A 24,910-nucleotide genomic window follows, 5' to 3' on the forward strand; every position below is an offset into this window, starting at 1 on the left:
ATCTGCATTTCTGTCACTTGTCCAAGCACTCATGCATTTTCCAAAGTTGCTTTTTTCATTACAAAGTCAAAGGGACCTGGAAACTATGGGGACATCATTGATCATAAGGCGCAAATCAAATAACCAACACTTTTATAATTCTTAGTTTGTTCTAAGTAAATGGAGAGTGTAACCAAGTTGTGAATTGAAAACCAGGTCCTTTAAGCGGTGTCTCTGTATGTATTCCATTTTTTACTCTAGATTGGAATTCACTTTGAAATGCGCCAAAGTTAAACACTGGTTAACTGAGAAATTACTTTTCGTTGTATTCTCAACTTTTTTTGATTTCACCCTTTTATAACAGTTTTTACAGTAAATTGTAATGAAAAAAACCTTTATGGTCTGTAGCAGTTCTATCATTTTTGTTAACTCTTCATTGAACATCTAGCATTACTTTCGGATCTCTCAACAGCCGCGACGATTATCCTTAACACAAGTTTCACTGTAATAATAAGAAGTGTATCAGATTTAACATATAAAAATCAAATGTCTCCATAATGCTTGCAAAAATAAATAGGTTGCTCTGGTTTCTTTGTTTTAATGATGATATCCTTAACATTTTGTGAGCATATTAACATTGCAGTATATTGGGACACAGGAACATACCTTGGTAGCTATCTGTGTAACACATTATCATCAAGACATATACTCACATACACACACACTTTGTCAGGCTTTCCTTAGTATAGAATCACCAGTCAACTTAACAGGTTCATGTTTGCTAGTACCCAGAGTAAAAACACACAAATATTGTAACCATGTGCAAACTTAACATATACAGTACATTTGCCATGCTATAAATATAATCAAGCCTTCTCAAGTCACAAGACAGTTGTGTGAACCACTATGTTAACTTGAACATGCCATTCATAATAGATGGCATGTCACTTTTATTTCATGTTTTTTCCACATTATATAAGAATGAAGCGGCTCAATCTCTTATTAATTCCAGAATCATCATGTTCATCTAATGCATTTGGAAGAGGCAATTACTGGCAACTCTGAGATTTTATGAATGTATTTTATTGTTTTTAAGTAATTCAAGAGCTAGTGTGTTTTACAAAAAGTACTGCATCCATAATACTTACTATCCCATTGTGTGAATTCCTTGAATGAGCCTAGTACACATTCACCTTTGCAATGTGAGTTGTATCGAGGTATTAGAAGGCCCAATTTTGATAGATAGATAGATAGATAGATAGATAGATAGATAGATAGATAGATAGATAGATAGATAGATAGATAGATAGATAGATAGATAGATAGATAGATCGAACATTATTTGTCCTCGGGGGTAAATTTGGCTTTTTTACAGAAGCTCTTTAAATAAATAAATAAATAAATACACACACACACAAATTTACAGAAGTTGAACCGTAATACCAATTCATTATACCAATTCAATCATAATATCATTTCAATTTGGCATTGTTCAGTGTAGCATTTTTACCTTTAATGTTTTAAGTCTTGGGGTCAGAGAGTTAATCAGAAGTTAAAAAATATAAACTTCAGAGTTTTTCACAATCAAATTTCTGAAGCATAACCATACATGTAACACTGTGGATGCTCCATACAAACATAGAAGAAATATAAAGAGGTAGAGTTTGTCATTTAATTTATAAACCATATGATGATTGAAACAAAGGTTAGCCTTTCATTGACAGTAGGTAATGTGGGATACCACAAAAAGGTTGAAAACCACTGCTGTGAAATAGGTTGGGTACTTTTTTCTATGTACATGAGATAAAGGGATATCTACAACTAGCAAATAATTTGTAGAACAATGTGAATCATACATACCTTATGAAATTGCCTTAAAGAACAAACTTTTAAAAATACTGTTGCACTGTTTTGGAGGAGCTACCTCACCTTTCAGTGACTTACGGTTAGATGAAATCTATTAAGGGAGGTTTCTACCAGAAGAACATAGCAGTTAAATATCACTTACTTTAAGTTTCATATATTTAGATTGTGGAAAAAAACTCTGAAAAATAACTGTAAAGCTTTCATGGGGGGAGGGGGGGGGTTGTTTGTCACTTCTCTCTAGAGCTATGAGATATTCAACCTTATCAAAATATTATACTTATGAAGATGGTTTCTGTTGTTTGTAATACTCTCTTAGTTTTGCATAAACAAAGTAACTGAGGAGTCCAAGACAAAAGCTTCATTGACTATTTTACTATCACTGAAAAAATCATATGCTTGTATAAACCTGACATCTGCATTAAATGATGCCTGTCAGTCTAACAGATCATCATACTTGATGGAGAATTTACTTAATAAACTAAATGATGGAGGAGACACAACTTTAAAATTATAACTTTACTTCATGCTAAGTAGCATGATTACATTTTTTTATATAACAGAATTGGTTTGCTGCATTTGAAAAATACTCTATTTTGACTCAGTCCTGGGCTACTGCTTTAAACTGTAAACAGAAAATTGAAGAATCATCCACGTGGTGTTATAATATTAGGTTTAATGTCACTGTCTCTGTGCCCACTGTTATGGACTCATTCATACAGGCAGACCAAGTATGGTACGCAGGGGCTCAGCATTTAGAAATTGCAGAGCCAAGCACAGGATTAGATAGCCAAAGACAACTGGAGAATTGAATAGTCAGCCTAAAGACAGACTAGTATATTTCTGTCCTCTGTCAGCACAAAATCCTCTTTCCTTGTTGGGAGAATGAGAACTGCATGTAGGCATTGTGCTATTCCTGTATTTTTGAAGGTGGGATTTGAGTCCTTTCCTGTCCTTGTTTGGATCCAGAGAAAGAGCCTGCACGTGGAGCAACCAGTATATAAGGATGGACCTACAGCCAATACACTTTGAAGCTAACGGATGGAAGATTATGTCCTCCGCCCGGAAAATCCTTTCAGCATGGCGACGAAAGATGGCAGACTGCGTAAATCAAGACTCCCACATTCTTGATAGAGTCTGTCATAAGCTTCTCGTCTGTAATACCGCGTAAGCCAATATTAAACAAAGCTAAATTATCCTTATACTTCTCATGTAATCTTGTAACCGCCATATTGCATGCTGGGGGGTATAACACCTTTTTAATTTATAATTATTTAAATTCAGGTTAATTAAAATGCCGCAATTGAAAAGAACACATTTCCGGAGAGCTAATGCCTCCTAAGGAAACATGTGGTAGTTCAAGTTTTCTGAAAGTTGCTTACCTCCCACATTTTGATAGACATAATACATTAGAGTCAACTTCCTTATGCTATAAACTTAAAAAAATGTTTAGGTAGTGTAATTATTTTGTATCAATATTTTATGCTTATCTAATAAAAGGTGAATAGGAACAATCAATTTTAAATTATGCAGAGAACAAGGAAACACAATGTGTGTCGTTGTAATCTTGGATATAGCCATAAAAGACATAAATACTGTATGTAAAACTGTAAGTGTTTTTATTTTCCAATAAATACAACTCTACATTGGAGACACTGCATTGAAGAAATAAAATGAGTATTGTATCTGTCGCTGTGCTGAAACCAGCTGTTAAGGCAAATTTCATTGTAAATCATAGACAGCTAACTAATACATTTAAAATTGCTCTTATTCTTTATGGAAAAAGAAAAAAAACACTATTTGCAAAACAAGCATATAATTTCAAGTTCAAAAAACTATGTGCATAAATAATGAGATTTAGTCATGTATATAAACGTAAGACTAATAGGTATGGATGGCCCATTACTGAAGTTAACAATTGTACAGTACATCTGGCTATTTTTGAGCCATCTCTTTAAGAAGACAATTCTTCATATAGTGTTGACTATCTGGGTCAGGCTAAATGTCATACACATGAACATGAATGTGCTTGTAAACTGACAGCAAATCAGCATGCTCTGTAACAGCTAAATGAATTTGTTTCTTATGTGTTGATGACAAGGGAAAAAACATGAAGCATTTTTTTCTCAAGTACAAGGGCTATCTAGCTTTTTAAGGCCAAAAAATTGTGCAAATTGTGCTAATTTTATTAAAAAATAATTAATAATTTAAATAGTCAGATTTGCTAGTCAATATTCAAAATAAAGATATGTGATTACTGGCACTAGTTTCAGAAAAGTCTAGTTGTTAGAACAAATTTAAAACACTTATTCCATTAAATAGAGGCAGACAGTCAAAGTATAATCTTCCAGCACTGAGCCCAAAGCAGGTATCAAACCCGGGTAAGAAATCAGTGAACTGAATGGCACACTCAAATCCATATTTACAGTCACCCATATGGGTCCAATTTAAAAGTAGAAAATTAACATAACCTTACTCACAAAAACAGAGAGAACATTTCAATGGTATACAGCTAATGACTGAGACAGAAATGTAGGTTCTCTGAAGTAACAGACCTTACTATGATATCACTGTGATGGCCAGTCACCCATAATGTGTAAAGCTAAAGTTAACTATAACAGAAGACATGCCCTGTATATCAAACTCTACTCTATAATATGATAGATGCTTCTAAATTCATCAAAAAATGTTGGGAGGTCTAACAGCAAATAAATAAATAAATGTATATTATGTTACATTTATAAGTGAAAACAGTGAATCATTTTTAAGAATCATCAATTGAATCTACTGCAACTTTTAACCAGCAGGAAAAATCATTGGCCTAGTCGTTAGTGTTTATGCCTCTTGAGTCTTGAACTTGCAGTTTCTCCAGGTATGATAATTTTCATATACATAATATTAACATGCAGGTTAAGTAGGTTGATGGCTTTATTTTAGCCTGGTTTGCATGAGTGTGGAAATGTGCATGAGTATGTTCTGTGAGAAAGTATCATCTCATCCAGGGTTGGTTTCTTCTTTACACCATAAATAATGTCTAGCCTCTTTACATCTGATATGGAAATCAGATTTGTTAAATTAATTAATGAGAAATAACTACAATGAGCATGCAATATTTTTCAACTTTTTTGTCTGTATGGCAAAACAGTTAAGTGTTCATAGTTGAACTAAACCAAAAACTCTTGGTTACTCAATATTCTGATAAATAAAAATAATGAAAAAATGAAGCAACATATTTAGGCAGAACATAAACATACTTAAATGAGAACAATGAAGAAAACAATTTGTTTTTGTTAAAATAAAAATTACCTAATTTTATAAATGAGGAAATACATAATATATTGCTAAAACATTGCATCAATTGTAGTTTCATAATAAGCATTAAGCTTTGAAATTGTGCATCGATAACAAATGCATGCTCTAAGTTACTTTCTAGAGTCATTCATTGTAGCCATTTCCTGTCATGCTCTATGTGACTGTATATAATTATGCCACCTATTTGCAGTGTTTATTGCTTTACTTTTCCTATATTTAGTGATACATTTAGCAGAAACTGTATGAAGTCACAAGTGCCTAAGCTGACAGAGCTGATGATTGTAAAATGCATATCAGTGATGGATTTGTTTATAAGTAATGGTATGTGATCAATGCCTAAAGTTGTGATGCATTTTAGACACAAGGGTGCAGGGCACAGGGGAAAAATATTTGGTCAGTATTTGTTTCTGTACATCATTCTGGAGGTCATGACTATGAGGATTTGTAGTATGGGTCATCTTATAGAGCTCAGCTTGTATGAAAAGCATACATTTGAAATATTTGTTGTATCACATGCAAAATAAAAAAAAAAACTCTCATGTCATGTCTTCCACACCCCTACTCGTACTACTTATTGACACTTCTTTATATTGTAACCTATTCCTGTGCTTTAAACTACTAAAAATTTAACCTCAGACAAGCAGAGATTATTAAACAGCTCTCTTTCATGCCAAATTTGTGTCTGAAATAAGGAAGCCTTTTATAGTGCAAAACACAGACACCACATTCATATTTATTTTAAGAATGAATTCTGTGAGAAGACTAGTATTAAGTTTGCTTAAATGTAAAAAAACAAGCATTTTTGATACATTACAAATACCACAGCTAGATACTCCTAGTGCTTACGAACTGGATAACCTTTGACACTCTCAGAATTACTGGATGGTATAAACTTACTACAAAGTGGGGCAGCAGCAGGCCCTGATGGCTACCCAATGGAATTAAAAAAAAATTCAACTAAGTTAGCTCCACCATTATTAGCAACATTTAAAGAAGCCAGAGACAAAAAAACCTTACCTTAAACTTTTTGCCATGCATTAATTACTGTCTTTCCAAAGAAAAATAAGGACTTATTACAATGTCCATCATATAGACCAGTTTCACTTCTGAATAATGATGTTAAGGTCCTCTCCAAAGTTCTAGCTAGAAGGACTGAGAAAGTGCTTCCTTCTGTAATATCACAAGACCAAACCAAAAGGTAGACACTTAGCTTTTAACCTTCGACATTTGTTTACTGTAATATACTCACCCATTAAATCTAACACAGCAGAGATATTACTATCTTTAGACACAGAAAAAGCATTGAACATGGTTGAATGGGACTACCTATTCAACACATTGTACAAATTTGGGTTTGGCCTAAGCATATGTGCATGGATAAAATTACTTTATACCAATCCAGAAGCCTTCATCTGTATCAACAACATTATTTCACTACTTTAAACTAGAACATGGTATTCAACAAGGGTGCCCCCTATCACCATTCTACTTTGCAGTCACCATCGAGCCATTGGCCATTTACTTTCAAAATGCATCAGAGATAAAGGGGATTACCAAAGAAGGACTTGAAAAGACAATATCACTATATGCAGATGACATGATACTGTATATATCAGACCCACAAACCTCCATACCAGTAGTCTTAATGAACTTGCAGAATTTCAAAAGATATCCAGACTCAAAATTAACTTGAAAAAAAGTATGCTTTTTCTAGAGAACTCTCTTGCACACAATATTAGACTGGACACCTTTCCATTTATTTTAGTAAATCAGTTAAAATACCTAGGGGTAAATATCACAAGTAAATATAAGATTTTTTTCAAGAAAATTTTGCTATCTGCATGGAAAAAATTAAACAAGATGTGAACAGATGGTGTACCTTACATCTTTCACTAGCAGGAAGAATCAACGATGTCAAGACGAACATCTTTCCTAAGCTTCTATATCTATTTCAGAGCATCCCCATATACATTAACAATTCATCCTTTAAGAAATTAGACTCACTTATAACCTAATTTATTTGGAATTCAAAACATCCACTATTCCACAGGGCGACTCTACAATGAACTAAAGTAGAAGGGGGCATGGCACTACCTAATTTTCAATTTTATTATTGGTTGGGTAATATACAAACTATAAGATCTTGGAAATCAACACTGATTGATGAACATACAAAAGCCTGTCCTGCAATAAAAATAAAATCTTGCTATGCTTCTTTAAATGCGCTGCTGTGTGTCCCAGTAAACACAAATTATTGTCAATATACTAATAATCCAATTGTTGATCAATCACTCAGAATATGGAACCAATGCAAGTAGCACTTTAACTCTTTGAGGGCTGAATATTTTTTCCAAAAAACAGTTTCGGGCGGCACTGTGGTGCAGTGGGTAGCGCTGCTGCCTTGCAGTTAGGTGACCAGGGTTCGCATCCCGGGTCCTCCCTGCATGGAGTTTGCATGTTCTCCCCGTGTCTGCATGGGTTTCCTCCCACAGTCCAAAGACATGCAGGTTATGTGGATTGGCGATCCTAAATTGTCTCCAGTGTGTGCTGGGTGTGTGGGTGTGCGTGTGTGTGTCCTGCGGTGAGTTGGCGCCCTGCGCGGGATTGGTTCCTGCCTTGCGCCCTGTGCTGGCTGGTATTGGCTCCAGCAGACCCCCGTGACCCTGTGTTCGGATTCAGTGGGTTGGAAAATGGATGAATGGATAAAACTTAGTTTCTGAAAAGCAATGATTTCACACAGAAATCAACATAAAACATTTGTTGCTGCATTATGCGGCTGCCAGTTTGCCAAGAATGTGTGGCAGGCTTGATGCCAGGCTGTCTTCGCAAGGCTGGGGTGGCAGCAGCAGCAGCGGTCACAGTCGCAGTGCATTGCAGTTTGGTTTCTACCTCTTATCATTGTTATGTGGCAGTCCTCCTGACGAACATTGACGTAGGTGTGCCAGCTACATGAACCTGTTCAACACCATGATTAGCTGGGGACCAGGCAGCTGAAGCTGGAACCTCACATTCATTTTCAATCTCTTGAGTCCAACAAGTCATAGTCCAGTTCAGAGATAGTAGGCAAAACTTTGCCCACAGAGTATTTTGCTTTACGCATTTGCTTTGATCTCTCACAATTATATCAGTGCCATTTTTGCTCTTGTTTGCACCTTACTACTCACACGAGCGCAGGAAATCTCAGACAAACCAATGAAGCTAACTTTCCATCTAGCAACGAGAGTCCAACTAAAACATAACGGTTTGGTTTTGTCACAGTTTACAGTTGATTACCATCGTCAACTGCTCCTTTTGACAAAAGTCGACATCAGCCCTGAAAGAGTTAAGACAGAGAAGCTTTTATCTGTTGCACCTCTACTTGATTATTACCTTTTTCTACCCTATTAAACCTACACAGTATTTAACCTTTGGAAATCGTTCAGGATTAAAATACTTAGGGACTCATATATTGATAATGTTTTGCATCTTATGGACAATTACACTTTAAATTTAACTTCCCATCAACACAATTTTTCCACTTTTTTCAAATCCAAAAATGTATTAGAAGGAACCTGCCTAATTTATTTTACCTACCACCCAATTCTATTCCAGAAGAAACATTGATCAGTTATGAATACTCAGACAGCATCTCAAGAATATATAAAAATATTTTAGTCTCTTTGCTTCAAAGATCCTAGGGTATGGTGGGGAAAGGATCTCTCACTTATTAGCTCAGAGAAGGAGTGGAAGCCAGTTATGCACAGGGTACATAGCCTCCATATGCACAAAGCATTCAATAATTTAACTCAACATCTTTTATTGAGCACATCTATTTCAGTTAAAATTGTCCAAAATGTATTCAGGGCAAGATCCAACCTCTGAATGTTGCAATCGAGCTCCAGCCTCACTGGGCCGCATGTTTTGGGAATGCACCAAATTAACATTCTGGTCAAAAATCTTTGAATGCCTATCAGACGGCCTTGGTGTCACAATCACTCCTAACCTATTAATAGCTGAGTCTGGTGTTGAAAGTGGAGAAGGGCAAGTTGATTGTAATCAACTGCACAACATTATTAGCACACAGACTTATTTTGCTCAGCTGGTAGAATCCCAGCCCACCTCTTATAAGTCAATGAGTAACTGATGAACTGTACTATTTGAAATTGAAAAAAAAAGTTCTCATATAGAGAATGTGTTCAAAACTATTTTAAAATGTGGCAAGACTTAATTAATAAAATTTTAGATTAAGCTTTTATATTGGGGAAAACAATATTCTCCCTTCTTTGTTGTTCTTTTAAAGAATTGTTCTTTTTGTTGGCTCTCCTCTGTTTTTCCTCTGGCAGGGGTTGATTTTAGGTTTGTTACATTTGACTCAATTGTACTGTATGTAATGTTGCTTTCTTTGTTGTTAAAGTAATTCTTGATTATATGGAATGTTAACTTCTTTAAATAAAATCTACGAAAATTCAAAAAAGAAAAAAAAAACAAGCATTAGACATTTTCATTCAGCCGTGTGCTTTTCCTGTAGATGCAAGATTTTTCTTTGTGGAAATGACTCTGCACATATATTTATTAATAAGTACTTCAGAAAATTATAAAATGACAATGTTTTTATTCCTTAGTTCTTCTTTACTTGAGAGTTCCAGCAAACTAAAATTCTTACTTAATCTGACTTATGTAATGCTTAAAATCTAATACTAATGAGAAGGACACATTTGATGCTCAATATTATCAAGTCATAAAGTAAAATTGAGCAAATCTAACATATTTCATGTGATAAACTCATGTTTAAATGATTGCAAAGTCATTTTAGTACACAAGACAAAGAGTTAAGTCTAACAAACGTTATGACATCATGTTTCCTGAATTCTAAGTCAAAAGTGATAGTGATCATTCTGGGGACATTGTCCTGCACATAAAGCACGTTGGTCCTAATCTTATAAAATACAGCATTAATTTACAAAAGATATGGTTATAGACCTTACTGAATGCTGATAGAGATTGCTGCATGTTCAAAACTGCTGTAGTTTCACATTTTACTTACATCAACAGTTTCAATTGCCCTTTCAAATAATGCAGTTTTAGCATCTTGTTATCATTACAAAATATTAATCGAAACAATTGAAACATTTTTCTTTCTCTAAGAAACATGCAAAGTTGTCATAAATTTTTCATCAATGCCTTCTGATTGGAAATCTAAACCTATTAAATGAGACTATGAGTTCCAGTGTAGCAGCTATTTGATAGTGATTTGTTCACAACATTTGAAGGATTGCTTATTAGATATGTTGCTCTCCAAAGATACACATTTATGATTCTGTTGGTCTAAGTTTTTAAACCTGGCCACCCTACAACTTGTACTTTAGACTTTAGTTTCAGAAATGAACAAAGCTAGACAAACTATTTTTAAAATAGGACGACTTTAACAGAATAACATATATTTATAATATTAAATTGTAGTTTCTACAACTAGAGCTCTTATACTTGGGTTACTTTATGTACTCTAAAACAGTGAAAAAGGAAAAAGAGGAAATCATGAGAAACTTCCAGAACCAGAATTGATCCTGACTTAACAGCTCAGATACGAATAACCGTTTTACAGTTCCTAGCAATACAAGATCAACTCCGGTTCAGTCTCTTAAGTCATCCTTTTCTTCAGCAGTACTCTGGTAGATCCTCACAAAGTTATGTGTCATCAGAGAGGAATCAGTTTTATCAAAATGTGAATGTGAATAAAAGTATATTCAGTTTGTGTTATTTTGTATTTTCTAAAAACGCATGTGGTAGAACATGAATGAAGCTCAAGGAGTGCACAGAATGGTGAGTGAGCCATGCATGGAAAGAGTCCAGAAAATTCTACTAACTGAAATAAACTAACCTTAGTGAAGAGACTGCTGGATTAGAGACAAGATGTGTTCTAGTCCAAACTTGAGAATAAATAAAATGAGATGATAAAAGTCTGATATGTTAAAACAATGGAAATATAATGTATTGTGTGAGGCACATGAAGACAACCAGTATGCAACTTTTATTTAAAAAATATGCATGTAAAAATAAATCCTCAGAATGCAGCCTATCTTAACTGTAATCAGAATTTGCTTGGGTTTGATTATAATCTGAAGTTTCTAAAGAGTGTTATAAAGAGCATATACTGTATATCAGTCTGCTTCATACTTAGGTGGTGGTCCGACTATTCTTGTGCAAACCACACAACTTCCTTCCCCCCAATGCCAAATATGCTTAAAATAAATTTAAAAAATTTACCCAGTACAGTATGTGTTGGCAGTTCATAGGAATGACTTTATATGATGGCAGATAACTCTGCGGTCAGCAGAGGATAATGTAAAGGTAAGGTAAAGGATCACTTTACCACCTGAGCTCTTTAGTGATAGTCAATATTTTGTCAGTTTGCATATAATGGAATTTGTTTGTTTTGAATTAGCATTATATGCTTAACAAGCTATGGATTTTTAATAATTTGTCAATTTTTAAAGTAAAACATATTAATTTTTTTTATATCAGAACAAGTTAGTAAAGAGATGTGATCAGAGCTTTTATTATAAAGTAAAGCTTCTATTTCACCTGGTGACACCGCATACAACAGCTTCTTCCAGGCCAAATATAGTTACTTTTACTTTATCTTTCTTTCCATCTGTTTCTTTAGATATACTATAGCTTTTACTTTTAAGTGCTCCCTTCAACTCCAAAGTAATTATTAAACAGCAAGTCAATTTGTTTTTCATAAAATAAGGCCTGTTTGGTTTTTGTGTCTCTCAGTTTCAGCACTGCTGCTGTTGCAGTTTGGTGAAGTATGTAGGACTGATAAATGGTTTATTATAAATGTACCAATAAAGCGCAGATTGTGAATAAACAGCTAAATTGAGATATACAGCAAAAAAAAAGTTTTAATTTCTTTGTGTCTATAGACCTAGGCATTTGATAAATAAAATTAGTGTGTTTTGAAATAGTATTTATAAATGCCTGATAAGGAGATATGAGAGCTCAATTCAAGTGTAGTAAAAAGAAAGGAGTGTTGGATGTAAGCTGTAAACTAAATGTATTTGAATAGCTTTTTATATATTATTTTTGGTGAAATGTGGGAGAGTACAACTTTAAAATGTGGTAAGAAACTTTTTAAAAATCAATGATACACAAAATTTTAAAACATAGTATTTCAAGTTAGTGAATTTAAATTGGCTTGATGAATAAGTAGTGTGACTGTAAAATACAATGTAGGCCATAGAGCTCAATGTGGAACATCAGAACAGTTTTGATGTGAACAGGGCATACACCCCAGCAAAGCTTGTCAGTCTAGTAAAACTAATTTCTCAAAAGTAACACTGAGTTGAGGTTTGAGGGTCCTTAAAGTCCTTCTGACTACCACAATCCTTGGTAAGTTTATCAATGTGTGATGGAATAGCTTCATTCAAGTTTAGATCATAGGATGGAGCCTGTAAAAGAAGCTCACACTATATTAAATATTTGCTCATCATAGTACACAAGCAAATAAACAATCAATTCACACAGTCAGACACTGACAAAGTAGCCCTGTCATTTAGTAATTCAGTTTTTTAGTGATTTCAAAATAAAACAAAAGTTGGTGGAGCTTTTTCAACATCCACATCTATTTTTACTAAAGGTGTATCTACAGTATGTTGTTATTGTCATTCTTTTGTCAGGGTGACAAACTGGAGTCTGTGTGGAATTTCCACAGTCTGTGTTTAGTGTCCATCTTCTCTTCATGCAACAATGAATTTTTCTCCAGACACTTCCGTAATCATCTCACATTCCAAACACATGAATGACAGGTTACCTATCAAACCTAAATTGGCCTGGTAAAAATCAGCGAATAGGTGCCGTTACCTCACCTACTATAATTTAGAGTTTCACTATAATGACTTGGGATTATTCAAATGTGTATTTCTTAACTTCTTTTGCCGTTGCTTCTTATTGTATTTTCTGCCTTTAAGTCCTTTTACCTTTAACTTTGGTAGCAAATTGTCTTTACAAGGAGCTTAATATACCTTTACAAAATGTTGCATTGTCTTTGGAATATAAAGCATTTATATGTGATCTATTTACACTAGCTTTTTGAAAGCTTTCCTGACTGCTCACATTACTGTTAGTACATCAGTTTTCACAAGGAAAGTGAATTGCATGATCAGTGTTCAATTGCATCACATTTTTAAACATTTATTTGTGTTTATTTCTGCTGTCAGTTACAATATTCTCTGGGTCAGTCCAATCTCATACATCAAAAAGCACTCACAGAAATATGTAGCGGTGATGCAGGAATAGCTGGTAATGAGGTGCTTTTGTAGGACACTCTTTCTCATGTATTTCCCATGGCTAAATCATGCAATGTCAATGTGTTAAAGAAGTCTGCACCGTATTGTGGAAGTTAATAAAAGCATCTACTTTGATATTGTAAAATGTGGGAGCTTCAAATGAACAATGAAATCAAGTGGAGATTCCTTCTATGAACTGGTGCTGTGGACAGATTCTGTGTCAAATTTACCTTCCTTAATAATTTGCCTGAGTACTTTACAGAAGGGAGTGGCACCAGTTCTTCTGCAAGCATTGCGTCACCAATGAAATGTATCTTGCAATTATATTTTTCCATTATGCTAAACTATAATGTATAATAATATAATGAACATCACACCAGAGATATTTTAAATCATAAATGCTGAAACAGTGCAACTATTGTTTGGGCACATTCACACTTCACTGAAAAAGTGCTTTGTGATTAAATTTGCTGTGGCAAATATGGTGATTTGCTAGTATAAGATGGTCAAGAGAAGAATGCTCATCATACTAAAAGAAAATGATTTCAGACCTGAGGTGTACCAGAACATATTAGCATATACATTTTTCTTTAAAGTGCAATTGACATAATACATACCCTCAAAACAGCATTCTACCAGTCATTCTAACAAGCCAACACAAGGGAAATGTTATTGCAGCCTTTATGTGTTTTCGGCTAAAATACTTCAAAATAATCTACTGGTTATTCCTCACATATAAAGTACATCCTCCATTTTGATTAATCCCACCCTCCCACTACCAAGTTGTTTGTTTTACTTTACAGCACAGTCTCTTCCTCTTGTGCTGTTAATTTCCTCATTTTTTTTGCTCACTTGCAGCTTTAAATCTGCTGAATCTTCACAATTAATTCTGACTAATGATTGCATTGCTAGACTAACAGTATATAGACAGTTTTTTGAAAATCCATTTTATTCATTATACATGTTAAAGCAGTATGTATACATGTGTTACAGTATGCAAAAGTAGAACATAAGAAAACATATACACAGAGTACACATCCATACATACAGTAGATGCATACATAAATGCACACATTATTACGTTCACATACACATCTGTATCAATAACTATATATACTGTATTTGTACACATACATTCTCAAAGTCAGTTAATTTAATTCAGGATTAATGTGGTTAACTGGTAGTTTGAAGGTTCAAGGTGGAATCTAACTATGGTCCATCACCAGGAAAACTCAAACATATAGATCAATTATAATTGCCAGTAAACCTAAAACACAGCTTAGGGCTGTGAGGAAAACTATAGGCCTCTCTACACAGGATATTCAATACCTTATTTATTTTTAAGTATAACATTTACTAAAAGAATGCTGGTATCATTGACTCATCTTAAGCAAGATTTTTTAGAGCACTGTTTTACCTTGTGCCCCTTGAGCTCATTTCTTCATACCTTTTTCATTATTGGTATGTTTTTGCTGTATAGGTATTAAATGTCCACTTTATTTCGTTACAGACACAGTGTTATAACTCTTCTGCAGCATCTCTATTATAAACAACTTTCACTCCTATTCGATAAGACAAAATGAAACTTTAGGAAAATATTTTTTATTAAAAATCACTTTTAAGGTAGACAAGTCAAAAAGCACAACCAGCAGGCTGTAGTATTTTATGTTCGTTTTCCACTGAGCAGGTCACTCTGCCTCCTGTACTGCATCTAACATGGACTGTTCTTGGAATCATTTATTTTTAACTCTCTCATTCAAGACATTGGTTACAGAATACATCAGACATCACTTTCCATCAACACATTGTGGTGTATGGCTGTATCTGATTGAGCACACTGTATGTACATTATTTAAAACCTTTGCATACTATATAGGTTTATTGTAATGTAATTTAGTTAAATGATGCATTAAAATATTACTAATACAAATGATACATTAAAAAATTATTCATTCAAAATATTACTAATAGTAATAATATTACTAATATTACTGATAGTATGCATTAATCATTGGAGGCTGTGATTGGGGCTCTTGAAGCCTGAGCAAGGAGTCTGAGTGTCTGGAATTGGGAGTGTCCTGGATAAAAACCAAAATCTAGGCCTTTAATGACCTCTTGGGCACAGCCATCAGCAGTTTGTCTGTCTGTGGAGAGAATTTTGACCCTGTTGAGAGGTTTACTTACTTCGGCAACGACATTCATGTCTCTGGTGATTCTTCCTATGAAGTCAGTAGATGGATTGGGAGAGCATGGAGTGACATGAGGTCGCTGGAAAGGGGTGTGTGGCGTTCCAGATATCTTTGCAAAGGGACAAAGATCCAAGTCTTTAGAGCCCTGGTGCTTCCTGTTTTGCTGTACGGTTGTAAGACATGGATGCTATCAAGTGACCTGAGACAAAGACTGGACTCCTTTGGTACTGTGTCTCTTTGGAAAATCCTTGGGTACTGCTGGTTTCACTGTCTGTCAAATGAGCAGTTCCTCACGGAGTCCCAAATGAGGCCCATTACCTGCATTGTGAGGGAGTGTCAGTTATGGCACTGTGGCCATGTAGCACAATTCCCCGATGGTGATCTAGCTCACAGGATTCTCACTGTTGAGGATCCGAGTGGCTGGACCAGGCCAAGGAGACACCCATGTAACACCTGGCTGCAGCAGATAGTTGGTCATTTCTGGGTGGTGAAGTTGGACTGCATGTCTGCTTAGGGGGTTGCCAACCAGGATACAAAGCTGTTTTGTGGTGCGATGGGTGCGGCAATGTGCTGTACCAGTGCATGCTCCCCAACCTGACCTGACCTGTATACATTATATTCAAGAATGTTTATGCCACAGTACAGGTCATCTCAACTGTGTACATTTTTGAAGTACTCACTCTTGATGGGCTGACAATCTAACTAAACTTATCTTAAACATTCTTATGCACTATAATGGATGTTGAGATATAGTATGCTGGGTAAAAGTGTCACTCATCTGGATTGTACTGAATATACCGTGTATGTGTGTCCACTGGCTTGTGTCTATATGTATTGTTTAAATATATAACATACTTTTAAGTGGCATACATGCTTTGATTACCTGTAACTAAAGATGACTTTGGTCATTCTAACAGATGAAAAGTTACAGCTTGGATTTACACTCAGGACACTACACCAGTCAATATGAGTAAACTTTTAGTTCTCGGGATCAAAACCTTGCACTAGGTTGTACTAGGCATAATCTATGTCTGCTTGTTATGACCATACATTTAGTATTATGTTTTTTATAACACTATTAGCATTTTGTAGATATCACAGTATATTATTACATATTTCATCATATACTTTGTATTGCACAAATGTGCCCTATTTCTATTTGCATTTTAGGCACCTTCACCTATTACTGACTGTTTTATGATATAGTACCAGTAAATGAAGGATGTAGGTAAAATCCTGAATATTACTTTGCTGATAAATACTATTCAGAATTTTAATGTGTATTGACCGAAAACAGCAGTTCAGGTAAAATTTATAACGGCAATATACGTACTGTATATGAATTGTTATTAAAGTAAGATACCACTAAATATCACGTAAATGTGTAGTCAGTGTTAAAACAAATGTCTCATGTATCTCAAGTCTCAGGTTTCTCTTTGAGGTCTACACACATGCAAATCTGATTAATCTTCACCTGGACAATATATATACAATAAATACATTTTTCTACTGTGTGAAAGGCAGATTAGTCACCTGCTATTCTGGCTGGGAAGTGTTAAGCTTTGGGTACCATAATATTTAAGAAATAACATTATTATGATATTTATGTTCAGTAATGCAGCTGACATTAGAGAATGGAAAGAAAGTCCTTCTTCCTTATCAGATTACCTCACAGTACATACTAGTAAGTTAGTCACCACACATACTGTATATATATTTGCACAGCAACCTAATAGAATACATTATGTCTCTCACATAGACAGAGAGCGTTTTAACATAATAGTTGTATTCATGGAGCATTTCAAAATATTGGTTGCCTCAAATATATATTACATGAAACATTAAAACATTCTTACCGTTCTTGACATATGTATTTTGTTTATGATTTTTAATGTACTATCTATTCCTTAGTGTAATTACCATATGGCACTGAACATGTGTGACAAGCCTTGCCCTTAGTATTTTGTCCATACCATCAACATTTTTGCCTATGGGATACCGTATGACACTTTTGTTTTATTATTCATCTATTTATCTAGTTAAATGTATCTGGAAAACACCATTCATCTATTTAGCTGAAGTTTGAAGACAGCATTGATGAAAACAATAATTTCTATAGTATAATCTATAAATCCATCCATAAACTGTGTATAGATATTCTAAACTTGCTTGTCCTGGTTAGGGTTGTAAAATACCATAGCTTAGCCTGACACCAGCAGCAATAATGCAGACAGCAGTAAGTCCAAAGCATGTGTTTAGGTGATGAGAGAAAAACACAAAGTTCCAGGGAAAAAAATGCACATTTAGCCACATGCAGAAGCATTTGTAGGGGAAGACTGAACTAGAGTTCTGTCCGAAGTTAAAATTCAAACCTTTTGCTCCATTCTGCTGCTCTTAAATTACACCTGGATTTTATGATATTTAAAACTGTGGTGCAGTAAATATCCTTCCAAAGCTCCTATATCTCAAGAGCATTTATATATATACTGTATATGTTTATTAAGCTATCTTTAAGAATGTAGCTGTGCTGTTACCTCATTGATCAAAAATTCAAAACAGGCACTCATCGAAAAGCAACTCAAAAGAGATCTAAAGCTAAGGTATGTAGGCAGTATCTAAACTTCAGTTCTATCACTGGACTGTGAATATTCATTCATACAATAAAAATTGAAAAGTGGCAAACCCATGCCACCACACCTGCTTGGTTATCCATGAAAAGGAAATCTTGCTCTAAATCTTTGTAACTTCAACACTACCAACAGCTTTCCCACAGTGCAGCAGTTTACCATTTATTAATGAGAATGGAACCGATGTGGCACACATTTGAAAGCACAGAAGTTCTTATCTGCTGCTCTTTTTCATGATAATCACTTATTTTAGCCTTCCTTAGCCCATATAACATTCAAGCTATTGAAGTCTCTAGGTATTATGTCATTCAGAGATCTCTATATTGATAATTAACTATTATGCTCCAAATTTAATCTTAGAGCAAAACATATTTTCTTCTATTAACAAATTACAACCTTCCCTCATATTTCATCTATATCTGTCTCGGAGGTGATACTGGCTGGTTTGAATGAAGATACAGATGGCATCTCCAGACTATATAAACACTTTCTAGAAATTTACCCTTTGATGATCTTAGGACAAGATGGAAAATGATGGGAAAGGGAACTTTCAAGTAAGATTTTTGCCATTCACAAAATACATTTTAGTTCCACACTGGCTAAGCATTTCCATAATTCTGCTAAAAATACTGTATTTCTCAACTAAAGTTATCTAAAACATACCCAGGGCAAAATGCAACCTGTGACCGATGTAATGAAGCACCTACACTCCTAACAGGTCATTCTGTTGGGCTGAATGATCTCTTCTTTTGAGCTGATTGTCCTGATCTCATCAAAATTGTTCTAATGTTTAACATGAATATTTGGATTAATACAAGATGAGACAACATTTTGCCATATAGTAATGATTTGAATAAAAGTTGTCATGATGACATGAGTTGCTTCCTCACAGTTCAAGGAGCCAGCAGTAATCTTAGTTTGACTGCCAGACCAGTCACTGTTTGTATGAAATTTGAGTTTGCCTTTTTACTTTGTAACTCCTTCGGTTTTCTTTAAGTAATCTAGATTCCACAAGCAGGTTGTTGATTGTGGTTTCTAAACTAGCATGAAAGTGTAGTAATTTTTAGCAGTGGTGGTACTATTGTTATTTGTTCAGAGTAGAGTACAATGAAAAGTCTTCCTAGCTGCTATGAATGCATAGACCTGTGTTACATTGTTGTCTTGTGCAAGAATAATTCCTGCTTTACACCTGATGCCAAAGGGTTAGATCCTGGCTCCTGTGATTCTGTAATGTTAGGAATGAACATAAAAAAGTGGATGAATGTGAACTGAATGAATTTTATTGAGCAAAGATATGATTTCCTATACAATCTTGTAATATTAGTAACAGACTTTTTAAAAGTCTTATTTTTAGAAAATTTTGTCCTAGTGTTAGTTTTTTCAATCACTTGCTAAAAGTCACTTCTGCATTACAACTCCATTGTAGTGAATTCAAATTCCAGCCTGGTCTTCATCTGCGCAGAGTTTGTGTTTTTATGTTGGTTTACTCTGAGGAATCCACTTTTTGTCAGGTTTGTCTGAACAGTGACTTTAAACTGACTTTGTCAGTGGGGGCGTGTACGAGATTGTACCCTGTATTGGGCTGGTGTCTTATCAAGGGTTGGTTTCTGCCTTGAAATCTGTGCTGATGGGCAACCTCTGCTCTAGTGCTAATTGGCTGTAGTGGGATTGGCAATAAATGGATGGAATCATTAAGGTTATACAGAATATCCACTGCAAAATGTTTCTAATGTCACACACGTGCGATTAGGAGGGAGTGCTGTGGACTAAGTAAAGGTAATTACCCGCCAGGCCAGGGGGTGGCAGGGAGCACTAAACCTACCAGTTATCTCTGTATGACAAATACGGGAAAACCTACGTGATTCAACATCAATGACATCACTTGCGGTGCCCAGAACGATATCACTTCCAGTGTCGGCCCTAGATGACATCACTTCCAATTTCGGCTTATAAAGCCGCCATCTTTTTCTTTACCAGTCAGTTCAGTTTAGAACTCAATGAGAACACATCTCAACCTATTTCTATACCCTTTTGCAGCCAGGGACAATATATGGGTGGCTGCCCCAAACCTTTTATGTGTGTTGAGACTGATTCTTTTAAACTAAGTATTAATATTTTAATTGCTTTAAATCTGAAAGATGCCCTACACAGTAAAGACTGTTTGCTTGATCATGATATACAATATTCCAGAAAAAGACCACATACGCATGTACTGATAACACTGTTTAGATACTGCAAAAATGCATCTATTAATCATTTACTTTTATGTAACAAGACCTTAAGAAAGACTTTGTTTGGTTGTCTCACTTATGACATTTACAAAGCATCAGTAAAGTGACTATTCATCCGTGCAATGTATCCTACTAAAATAACTTGGAATGGTCAGAAGTTTCTTAAGTGGAACATATTTCTCTTGATATTGCACACTCCAATATATGGCCTGTGAATCCTTCATATTCATTAGTAATTTTACCAGCATATGAAATGCCACACTACACAGAGACAAATGACTTATTTATTGATGCTTTGTAAGTGTCATTAACACCAAAATAAGAAAAGTAAATGAGTAATAGATTAATTTTTACAGTACCTAAACTAAAGTGTTACCCATGTACTTTGTGTTTGTAGTTTAGAATAGCTTCTCAGTGTCTGGTAAAGGGTAATTCAGAGGGGAAATGGATCCAACTTCTGCTCTATTGCTTCTAGGTTATGGGTTTCCTAGCTTGGTTGTTGTCGGTTGGCAGTTTGGATGATTTCCTTGTGTTCACATAGATTTTCTCTGGATATTCTGCTTTTCTAAAAAATGTGTGTATATTTTAGGTTTATTGCTGAATTAAAGCTATCCCAATACAGATGAGACTGACTGTCTTAATAAGTATGTTCTGTTTGGGACTCTGTGTCCCATGACATCTGGGGTTGTGTCTGATGCTGCTGGGATACTCATGTGAGTCTATAATTGGGAGTATGACTTTCTTCATGTGTCTACATAAAGTTGATTGCTGTCTCTAAAGTGGCACCTTGTTTTATATGAGGGTCCATCCAGGATTGGCTGTGTTATTACACTTGATGGTGACAAACCAGGCTTCGTTTCCTGAAACCATGAATTGAATAAAACAGATAAAAGAAAGAGATGGATGAGTTTGATGATTTACCATATAATGAGATTTATTCGATAAATTTTTTATTCTGTATATAGTAACAGTTTCCATAATAAAGAACCAGAGGTGTATAATACACAAACATTTCTCAAAAAGCCACAACAAGTAACAATAAACGATAAGGTTTATAAAAAAAGGAAATGCAATCAATAAAGGTGGTGCAAATGAGTTTCTGCCACAAAACTAAGTCTTTTTAAATTCTTGTATTAGACATGCAATAACTGAGTAAACAGCATGTTTTTGCGCAGAGGTGATGTCTGTGTATTTTGCCAACAAAACATAAATATTTTCCTGTTTCTACTGATACTATACCTATTTCAATACTACATTCATTTAATTTGTATTCATGGTGTGAAAAGCAATGATTATATTTACCTTTGGTTTGAACAGTTGCCAGGGTTCAATTACTGTTTGAAAAAACACTTTTCTTTGAATTACTTTATCATAATTTTTCTGAATATGTTAGGGTAGATATGTTCATTTTTATGCATTTTTCCTATTTAATGTAAAGTAAATTGGATTAAACTGGTTTAAAAATGCAGATATGGATGAAGGGTTTATTATTGCTTCATGCTTATTATGTTCTGTAGCACAACTCATAGAAGCAGGTCCCAAAACTGGATGTGGGGTCAGGGTTGTGGGGATAAGGGTGTGTCACTGGTAAAGTGAAAATAACGCCAGTGATAGTCTGAACAGGTCTGTATGAAGGCTCAATGACTACATTATACAGGTCAGTGACTATGTTGTGATTAGAATGGCAGTGATTGCTGTTTTAAGTGAATTAATAGATTATCACTTTGGACATCAGATTCAGAAAGGAACATTTTGACTTTGCAGATTAGTAGCTCTCTGTTGTTACAACACAGAAAGAAATGTAATTCTGTATACTCAATACCAGTAATAGAAAGATTAGACAAATTAATTCTTGTCTTAGGGCTTCTTGGGTAAAAACATTAGCATTTTCCAGTTTTAGGTACTGATATATTTTGATTCTGTTAGGGTATAATTTGCATTATTTACTATATTGACATAACTTACCAAAAGAAATTTCAAGTGTTTGCATATATCAGTATAAATGTAATTTTACTTAATATATCTTGTAAAGTATACTTACTTAATCAGAATTGCTAATTAAAATGAAGAAAGAAATATGCCAAGTAATATTACAATTCACTTGTACTCTACATTTTTAAGTTGAGAATCAGATGGAGCCTCACTGCTTGGGTTTTTTGAGGACGCTGCAATTTTTGTTCCACACCTCAAAGACAACATTAAGTGGACTGCCACCTAAAAGTATAAACAAGTGTGTATGCTTAAGTGTGCTGTGCACTCACCAGACCAGACTGGTGCCCCTGTCCAGAGCTGATTTCTTTCTGCCTTATGATTCTTTTTTATTCATTTTAGAGCTGTAATATAACTATTTGTACAAAGCATTATCCAAAAACAAAACACATGAAAGAGAACCCTTATGAAGTCTCAGAGCAAAATATTGAAAGCTAGGGCACACATCAATGCCAGACATCTGAAATGCATTTTTCAAGTTCACATGTAGGCCACTCTGACTCTAATAAAGCTCTGATAAGCTATTCATCTGGGACACTCTTTCAGTTTTAACCGATTCAACATTCACTCTTGTCTGACAATGTGTTTGAGTGTGGGTGTATGTGTGAAAAAGTTGGACAGCCACTTTGTAGCATACCAGAAATGTGAAATGTGTATTTCACCATATAGCTGCCTCAATGAGATAAACAGAAATATTAACAATATTTGTATAATTTATAGAACTTTATAAGTTGTCAACATTTCAAGTTATTTTATTGCCTACCAACATTGTCATGTTTAGATAATCTGTAGTTAATGGCATTTTTTTCATAGTGATTACATTCACATAGAAAATATTACAATAACCTGTGATCTGAGACCTAGTCTTCAAATACTTACAGTAGGTCTACAGTATTGCCCTTAGTTTAGTTTATATGTACATATTATTCTGTATAAGTTCCCCCCACAATTCCTCTGGACACTCTCATCCCTTCACCAAGTTCAGGTCACCCAGAATATATTTATTTTCATTTTCATTGCATTTACTTTCCATTTCTAGTCTCTATTGCTTTTTTTCAATGCATGAAACAGCCAGTGATGAGATACCAGCCTATTGCACAGTATGTTCTCATACACATCCATGCTGACTCACACTTTGAAGTTGCTAATCACCCTAATGCAAACATCTTTGTAAAAAAAATATTGTCTCTGTTACTGTGAGGCAGCTGTGCTAAACATTGCATTATCATTCTATAATTGCTTAAATTCATCATTTTTTCACTCTGAAAACAGACTTTAGAGTGCATTTCATTACATTAATCATGTTAGCTGTTCCAGATTTGGTGGCAAGGTTAGAAAGAGATTGGTATTGAGGATTTAGTTAAAACACTTCAGTAGATCAATAATAATTAATAAATGGAGAATACTGGTGTCTCCCAATGCTATACCTCTGTGTCAACCTTGCTGTATTTTCTTCTTTTAATTGCTGGTTATTCTTTAGCTATGTTTACAATATAGTAATCCTTATTCTTCTCTCTTTGTGTCTGCGTACATGTTCCTGGGAACTGTTCTTTAAACATGCCATTGAAGCACTTTGTTCATTGCTTTAGCTCAGTGCTTGTGTTCTTTTTGGCATTCATTTACTGCCATTTATTTTGCTTGACATATGCCATTCTGTACTCCTAAATGTGTATTTTTAACTGTGATTTCCTAGGCCTCTTTCTGTTCTGCTCATTTACTAGCCTGAGATTCAGCTGCCAATAAAGCCTGAGCATTAAATAATGACAATCTCCAAAACTTGGCAGACCTAACAGCTGTTCTCCGATGGTTTCTCTTTTAAAGCTCTCATGTTCTGTATGAGTGTATCTTTCCCATGTTATGGTATTCTACTAATTTTAATCCATGTCTTCTTTCGTACACAATTATCTAGTGACTTAATAGGAAGATATCATTAATTTCAATTTTAATTATAAACACATGCCAAAGAAATATATTTAGAACTTGTTAATTCTCTTACTTAAGATTTTTGGTTAGTCCCTACTCATCCACATCCTCGCTTCCTAATTTTTCACTTAGTGATCACAGAGACAATCTGAATAATTTCAGGACTTGCCAAAGAGACATCACTGAGCCAGAGAAGGACAGACAGATACAGAGAAAGACAGGCACCTGCAACAAACTAATCATTGGAAACTACATGTCTAGTTTCTACTCTACATTCTTCTGCTTAGAACTATCCTTTGTGTGACATTTTACAACAGAACTTCCCTTAGGTCCTTTATCCATTTGTTTAATAATTCGATTGTTTTTAAGATTTTTCATAACTGAATATATTTATGCAAATTTAATCACTTTGTAGGTGCCTGAGAAGTGTGTTCTGTATTAATATTTATCATTTATAAAAAAAAATCCAAACAATTAAGAGCAACTTTGATTGGTCCATTCAACCATTCACTGAATCTGACTAATCCAAT

General features: G+C 34.7%; 1 protein-coding gene across 3 annotated transcripts in view; it reads left to right on the plus strand.

Moving 5' to 3' along the window:
* rgs19 (regulator of G protein signaling 19) overlaps positions 1 to 24,910 on the plus strand; it is a 146,869-nt gene that overhangs the window by 28,715 nt on the left and 93,244 nt on the right. Inside the window, exon 2 of one of the 3 annotated variants that reach the window (XM_051933303.1) lies at positions 18,668 to 18,791. The exons of the other annotated variants lie outside the window; for them this stretch is intronic. Coding sequence (XP_051789263.1) covers positions 18,762 to 18,791 — 30 coding nt within the window. The 5' untranslated portion in view covers positions 18,668 to 18,761. The remainder of the gene's footprint in view (positions 1 to 18,667; positions 18,792 to 24,910) is intronic. 3 annotated transcript variants of the gene reach the window in all.

This window comes from Erpetoichthys calabaricus, chromosome 10 (genome assembly GCF_900747795.2).
Source record: "Erpetoichthys calabaricus chromosome 10, fErpCal1.3, whole genome shotgun sequence".
In the NCBI taxonomy this organism is placed as follows: domain Eukaryota; kingdom Metazoa; phylum Chordata; class Cladistia; order Polypteriformes; family Polypteridae; genus Erpetoichthys; species Erpetoichthys calabaricus.